Source organism: Lactuca sativa, chromosome 3 (assembly GCF_002870075.4).
Source record: "Lactuca sativa cultivar Salinas chromosome 3, Lsat_Salinas_v11, whole genome shotgun sequence".
Classification (NCBI taxonomy): domain Eukaryota; kingdom Viridiplantae; phylum Streptophyta; class Magnoliopsida; order Asterales; family Asteraceae; genus Lactuca; species Lactuca sativa.
Genome location: NC_056625.2, coordinates 286,395,605 through 286,403,892, shown reverse-complemented (window position 1 = coordinate 286,403,892; position 8,288 = coordinate 286,395,605). Strand labels below are relative to the sequence as shown.

The following is an 8,288-nucleotide window of genomic DNA, read 5'->3' as shown; positions in this document are numbered from 1 at the left end:
GTCAGTTTTTGGTAAGCAAGTATCAAACTTGCCAAATGATTACTTAGATCTCTTTCTTAACAATTTTATTGGGTTGTTGGTCCAAAATTTTTGATCCATGGGAAATAGACATCCCAAGTGAATACCCTTTCAGATCTAGCGTCTTGAAGGGCTTTCATGGTATAAAGGTGCAAACTTTATGGCCATAGAAGCCCCATGCAACCTTTAGACTATCATTTTGGCCTTTTAATCTCCAAAGGGCCATGCATGAAAAGAAAGTTGAAGGCTTTACGTGTGCATCTAGTCTCCAAGGTCCAAATCTCTTCTTGTATACCCTATCTTGAAGTATTGTTGGCTTTTAGATCAAGATCTAGATCTTTTAGAATTAGGGGATGAGCTAAATATCATGAGGAAGCGTATTATCGGGTAAAGTTGGAAACTTTACCCTTTTAAGGACATTTACAGTCTATATCTGAAGTATGGAGCTTAGATCTGAAGATTAGTGACTTAATCCATTGAGAGGGAGTAACAGACTGAGGAACTCGACGAGTTCATAGAGGAACTCGGTGAGTTGGGTCAAATTGTCCCGGTTCTGTAAAAGGAAGAACTCAACAAGTATGAGGAAGGACTCGATGAGTTGACTCGTTTTATCACAATTCTGAGAAATATGGAAACTCGACGAGTTAGAGGGTGAATCGACGATTTGGGTTAACTCGGAGTGTTGACTTTGAGTTTGACTTGACATTGACTTTGACCTGGACCTTGACAAAGGTTGACCCGTGAAGGGGTTTTGGGTATGGAATGATATCTTAAGGATTATTGGATTTTAACCAAGTATTATGATGGTGATGAGAGCCCGGGAGTCACTAGAGCAGCCGTTAGAGATTTGTTACCGTGAGATTCGACATTCAGCTTTGTGAGGTGAGTTTCCTCTTGTAGGAACGGGTCGAAGGCACCAATGCGGACCTATTTATGTATGTTAGTATATTCTGGGCTAAGGTCCGATGTCAGGCAGTGCCCAGTGTAGGTTTATATGTTTCCGGACTTCGCTCTGATATCGGGGAAAACCCGAGAAATGTTTGTATGCTTGATGTATTCTTGATTCTTGCGTGTGCATATTTTATATGTTCCGGACTTCAGTCCGATGCCGGGGAAAGCCCGAGGAATATTTGTATGCTTCCGGATTTCGGTCCGATGTCGGACGGGGCTCGTGGAATGTTTATATGTTTATGTTATGTGATTATGTTATATGTATTGGTTGATATGTTTATATGTATACCAGATTTCGGTCCGATGTCGGGCGAGGCCCGATGCCGGATTTGTCCGATGCTTGGCGGGGCCTCATGTGGCGGGCAAGACCCATGTTATGTTATTATGTGATTATGTGATTATGTGTATACTATGTGGTAGTTTGGGGAGAGTCACTAAACTTCGTGCTTACGATTTTTAGTTTTGATTTCATGTACTCCCGATAGAAAAGGGAAGAGTTCGGGATGACTGCAGTGCACACACCATGTTTTTTGCATGGGATGTTTTACTCTGATATATTTGACAGATGATTATGATGTTTTTGAGATAAAATGGTTTATGATTTTATGTGATGATTTGATAATTATGGTTTTATTAACAATTATAAACTTAATTTTTGCGCCATCTTTTTGGGATGTTTCACTTGATTACATTTTAGATCGTACAAAACATGTGTAAAATAAAAGGTTTATCAAGTGTTTTTAATGATTATGTGTTCAAGCTCATCTAACTCACAAGAAATGGTTGTCTTGCATGTATTTGTTTAAATGGCATGTATTCCATTTTCAAATATACAATGTGAGATGATTTGAGATTACATTGATATGAGTGAGATTTGGAAGGATAGAAACTAGACATAGTTTCGGTAATATATGTAAATTCACGGGGTTACTATGGTTTTGTGTGTTATCTGTTTTACACCCATAAATGGTTTCAAACATAAGTAAAATATTTTGTTTTTTTGGAACTAGAATTTGGTAACTATTTTCAAATTGTAAAAATATTTTTGAAACCAAAGTAAATATTTAATAAAAAAGGGTAGGGTGTTACATAATTTTAGTTTGCAAATTCTATTATAACAATTATAACAATGTCATTAAAATGCAAATGAATTTTCTATGTTGTAAGATGGTATTTTTTTCGGTGTATAACCTCCAATTAAATAAAAAGATTAAACATATAATTAATCATTTAGGATTTTAAAAGTAAATGTGTTGAAGAGAAATTTTGTAAGCACAATTTTGTAATACAAAACTGAAAATATAATGTTATAAAGCACAAATAATAAAAGTATGTTTTTATTTCTTGTAGTCTAAGCCTTAATCAACCTTGGTGATCTAATGTAATACTACGTATAAAAAATGAATATATTTTTGAACAAATAAGATTGGTTATCTTTTTAATTAGTAGGTGAAAAGAATGACTATGTGAATCTGTTGATCATTTTCAATAGGGCAAATTGATGGGAAAAGAAAATATTTTACTCTCGATATTGATATATACATTATACTTTATTTTTCACATATAATAGCATCGTATAAATATTTTAGCAATGATAGAAAGATACCAACATTTACTCACCGATAATAGCATTATTCTAAATATTTGTTTACCTCAAAAGGCTACATCTTTACAACTTTTTACCCATATTAGTAACGAAGTTTTCTTTCATGTGTTGAGATCATAACAACCAAACTGAAGACCATAAGCACTCAATTCAACATCTTTATCATTAGCTTGAGTTTTTGGGCAATTAAAAATCACATACTTGATCGAGTAATTGGATGTTTTCGTCTTTAACATAATATGATTTATGTAAAAAAGAGAAAATTTAGTTTTGATGTTTTTAAAAAACATTTCAATCTTTTATGATTTAAAAAAATGGTCAAATGTAGGAAATAACAATGTGGTATCATTGATTTGCTTATTGTAGCGTATTTTTTTTTGTCTTCCTATTACAAAATCATATTTTGAACATTATATAAATGTTATCAATATACAAAACAATATCACCGAATAGTACAATGCAATAAATGGATAGTGTGAAAAATACAACAAATGGATAGAGTTTTCCCAACATATTGGCGTAATATAAATTCAATAGAATACTATAGTTGGGTATATTATTGAATGTATGATGCTTTAGTATAATATTTTAAAAGTTCAATGTTGTAATGGAAATAAAATAAAATTTGAAGCTATAATTAACTAATAAATGAAATAAATGTTATCAAAATACAAAACAATTCCACCAAATAGTACAATGCAATAAATGGAGAGTTTTCATGACATATTGTTATAATATAAATTCAATAGATTACTATAGTTGGGTACATTATTAAATTATTAAATGTATGATGCTTTAGTATAATATTTTAAAAGTTCAATGCTGTAATAGAACAAAAGAAAATTTGCTGCTATAATTCACTAATAAATGAAAGTATGCTACTATTTCTAGCATTTAGCATTTTAAACAATATATAAATACACTAACATATTTATCTATGCTTTAGAACTCGTAGGAGCCCAAAATCCATGAAATCCAAGTGGGAAATTCAAGGATTTAGGAACCTCAAGTTTTGCCACGACCGCATTTGTCTCCCCGATCTTCTTGCCATCCAAAATCACTAGATATGACCTTTGTTCTGATACTGCATACTGTAAGTAATTATAATTTAATTAGGATCTTTCTACTAAATATGATAAAAATTAGGTTAATCTCAACAAATAACAATGAAACTTTATTGATATATTTAATATAATATCATATTGTTGTTGTGTACTACATCATTATACATTAAAAGTTATACCAAGTTATAGTCATCCCATAATTTCCACTTTTATAATTTCATAATAATATGAAATGACAATTTTTTACTTATATAATATTTGAAACTACAAAGATTAATGTAGTAATAACAAAAAAATATGAAAGTTTTATATGTAAAATATTACTAAGAAAAATTTGAGCACATACCTCGACAACTAGAAGGTACCCATCATCTTCATTGCTTCCATTCGAGATGAAAATTGGCTCACCAATGAATCTTCGGGTGCCCACCGACCACGTTTGAGTGGAATTCTTCAGGGTGTTGAACTTCACAACTGTATCAAACGGAAAATGTGGCAATTCTCGACGAACGCCTGAACATGTTGCTGCATATACATACTTATTGTTGCTTCCACTAAAATCTTGGTTGATAACTGGGAAATCAGTTGCTTTGTTCCATTCATTGTTTAACGGATCAACACAACATTTTTCGCAGTTTCCGTTTGCATCTAAGTTAATAGACACCTATATGTCATAGAAAAAAGGAACTCGTCAAGCAAATGTGGTCAAGGACTAATTACATATTAAAACGGGCCTAAGTTGAGCTTCTTTGTAACAATTATTTTTCCAATTCTTTGAAATTTATACTATACATTAAAATAAACATTTTTTTAATAGAATGATTAATGAAACTAAATGAGACACCTCGACAAGACGAGGCAACAATTTATCTTCTCCTTTGTCCGCATTCATCATCGAGGGGTCTAGTTTACCACTTTGCCAATCATATCCTGTTATAAGAAAATTACACTAAGTTATCAAAAGGTTTAAAATTTTAGAGTAAATTACACGAATGGTCCCGATGGTTTAAGGTAATTTGTGTGTTTGGTCCATAACTTATTTTTTTAACTCGGAAGATTCTGCTATTTGTTTTTGTTACGCGTTTTGTCCCTGTGTTACTTAAAAAAACTATTTTGTCATTGCTTTTTAATTTATTTAAATAAACACACTCACCACCTCACCCTTCTCACCTTACTTTACCTACTCCACCATTTTTTTTCATATTTAAATAATAGTCCTTTTAGGTAAGACAGGGACCAAGTGCGTAACAAAAACAAACAGTAAGGACTCAACACGTAACAAAAACAAATAGTAGGGACACTCCGAGTGAAAAAAAATAAGTTAGGGACCAAGCTCGCAAATTACCCAAACAGTAGGCACCATTCGTGTAATTTACTCAAAATTTTATTTTATTACTATCTTAGAATAGAATATTGAGAAATACCAAACATTTTCTGAAAATTGAACCACTTGTAAGAACAACCGCTAGCTTGTATTTTAATTTGTGTATTGCCATTATGATCTCTTTCTTCGAATGCATTTCCAACATGAAGCACCCACATTTGCGAAGGAGCTTCAATCGGCACTTTCCAATCCCTCAATTCTCCATGCATAGGAACACGTGGCAACAAATATATAGGAGATGTCGACTTACTAGGATTCACAGACAATGCTGATATCATTGGAGTAAATCCACATATTGCAGTCATTGATCCTACATATTTGTTTTTTCTCAGTAAGAAGGATAACAATTGAAATGAACAACTACATAACTAATATAATTGTTTCTAACATATCATTGTAGACAGGAATTTTGGAGGATGATGTTTTACTCATTTGTAAACTATTTTAAGTGCTTTCACATGTAAGTTTCTTTATGTATAACATAAACATACTCATTTATATAGAATATATATAATTACCAAGAATGTCAAGTTTGATGCGATTGCCAAACAATACGTAATGAGAATCTGTGAAAGCCCAGTCGTGTATCATTAGGTGTTCTTCGAGTTTGAATTCTTGTCTCTGTAGCATCTTGAAATTACAATCAAATTCTGCAACATAACCAAAATATTCAATTATTATTGCCTTGTTAAATATACTTTCCGCTAATTAAACTCAAATAAAAGCATTATGTAACATCTAGTTTAACAAAAAAACTGACTAAATAAGGTGAAATGTATAGGTTATCATTTAGAAATTTAAACTGATCAATTATAGTTCTATGATACATCGACTTTCACATGATATAGGGTTCGATCACAATAAAACGTTAAACTTTATTATAATATATATCAAAAGCAAATAAAATGTATATAGTTCAATATATTACGATGCACCAATATCATTTAATTATGCTGAAATTATGTTCATCTTCCCAAGAACATGTGCTAGTGTATTTTCTTTCCTCACGTATCAAAACATATTTCGTATGATACATCTTTTACATAATCTTTTTATGTATTTTTTTTTTCTTTTCAAAAGATAAATATATTACGTACCGTAAAAGGTGAAAGTACTGCGTGGGAGGAGCATATCCTCTGCATTGCATGACATCATAAGAAGCCTATTCCTCTGCGCATCAATCTTATAATGCGACAATAGCCGTTTCGGTGGCATCTTGAAAACCCCTGCGTGCACATAAAAAAAGATTCCAATTATATAATATTCAATAAATAGTAAGTAATTCAATTATTTTTTATGTTCATGCCATACAATAAGATAATATTTAAAAAGTAATAATTAATTCAATTCTTTCTGAGTATTCTTACCATATAATATTGGTTTCAATATACTTGCAGCCAGATCCAACACATCCCGAGGATGATCTAGCGTATCTCGGTCTGATGAGGTCGATGATGATACTGATGATCCATCTGAACCGTTGATCAAATCAAACTTTCCAACCGTATCCAATGAGTCAGATTCAATCTCATACGGCGCACCACCTTCCCACAAGCAGAACAACCGGTCACCCCATCTTAATACACTTGTATTAGCGACGTTTTTCATAACTTTGGTATTTCCAATCTTTTTACCGTTCTTCAGTACTGAGAACGGGCCACGGTGAGTGAACCGCCACTCACCGGTATGACCATCATGCTCCTCCACCTGAGCAGTGGTCTTAATATATCTGGCCATGAACGTGACCTCTCCTTTGGCCCCATCAATAGTAAAAGCTCTAAGATAACCATGGCCATCTAGAGGGTGCACGGTTGAGCCGTGGTCGTCTTTAAATAATCCTGGTCCCGTCAGATAATATGTCCCTAATGGAAAATCTGACGGGATGGAGCCTTCAACGACACGCAAAACAATGGGATTAATTGTCTCTGTTCGTTGGGAGACGAACAGAGACTGATAATCCCAATAAGCTGCTGCTTTTTCGTCTTGTACTGAAGTTGATACTTGTTGATTTGGTATAGATATGGAAATTTCTCGAGTAATATGGTCAGGAAATGAGATCACGTGGGGTGGCAGCAGTTTGATCACCGGGGACGATGGTTTCAATGGGATGAAATTGAATGCTTTGGCCTGCATTTTTGTCGAGGGTGGTGGCTATGGCAATAGCAAATTAAAAAATTAAGTTAGTAATGGTGCAAGATCTATTTATAGAAAGTACAAGCGGAAATGACAATGATATCCCTGATTGTTTGGTATAATTACTTCTATTTATTAATTGTTTGTTGGTGTAACACTTGTCCGTGTCAATTATACTTGGATTTAACGTCACAAATTAATCTTTATAAGCTATGAGTAGGTGGTAATATAGTGTCGTCGGAATTTATCTATGGGTTAAAAGTAATTATGATCAAGATCAATAATGTTTTAACAAAGCTTAAGTAATTTATTAATATTTTTGTTTTTTTTTTTAATTTTATATACATTCCAATCATTAAATTAAAGCTATTTTGAATATTTAAGTTTTTAATTGGTTTTACATGATAACGACCAATATATTATACCGTAACCTCTTTTTGGATGACTAATTCATTAAATATCATTCTAAAAGTTAAAATATTAATATAACAATTTATATTATTTTAAAACTATTTTAAATATGGTAAAGATTTAAATACATGATGGACAAGTTTTGAACATTAGTTTGTGTTTCCAACTAATTTTTTATGTTATTCTTTAAATTGTTAATAAAACAAAAATCGGGCACAATGGATTTAATTAAATTGATACATGTAGTTACTTTGTATACTAGAATTGTTTTTATGTTCTCTTTCTCTTATAAAATTCTACTATAATAAATGAAAGTTTTTTGTCACATGTCCTCTTCTTATTCATTTAGACACATGTCATTTTCTAGAATTTTTAAATTTTCTATTTTCCACTTGTCATTTTATTGTCTTTTTCATTTTATTAAATTAAAGTTCTACATTTAATATATAAGGTAATATATATGTAAGGTATTTATTAGAAAGGGTTTATATATGTAATGTATTCAATACATTAAAACTTCATTAATTTTAATAATTCAAAAAATTTCTCATTTTTCTTATAAATTTAAAATTTTCAAATTGTTAAAATTTTAAATTTAATTTTTTTTTTAAATAAACTCATGTAATACATGAGTCTCACACCTAGTTATTTAACATGCTAAGTTCTGTTGTTATATTAATTGATTGTACTTACCACGTTTATACGTGTACATTAGATTTTT

The 8,288-nt window shown here is 31.6% G+C and overlaps 1 protein-coding gene across 1 annotated transcript; it reads right to left on the bottom strand.

The window, feature by feature from the left end:
* Window positions 1-3,343: 3,343 nt before the first annotated feature.
* LOC111902714 (carotenoid cleavage dioxygenase 7, chloroplastic) lies at window positions 3,344-7,172 on the bottom strand. Its single transcript, XM_023898528.3, has 7 exons — window positions 6,391-7,172; window positions 6,121-6,249; window positions 5,542-5,673; window positions 5,064-5,333; window positions 4,484-4,569; window positions 3,986-4,303; window positions 3,344-3,666 (listed from the first exon to the last, which is right to left on the bottom strand). The coding sequence occupies exons 1-7, from the start codon at window positions 7,154-7,156 to the stop codon at window positions 3,511-3,513; spliced, it is 1,857 nt and encodes a 618-aa protein (XP_023754296.1). The 5' UTR covers window positions 7,157-7,172; the 3' UTR covers window positions 3,344-3,510.
* Between the last annotated feature and the right edge of the window lie 1,116 nt (window positions 7,173-8,288).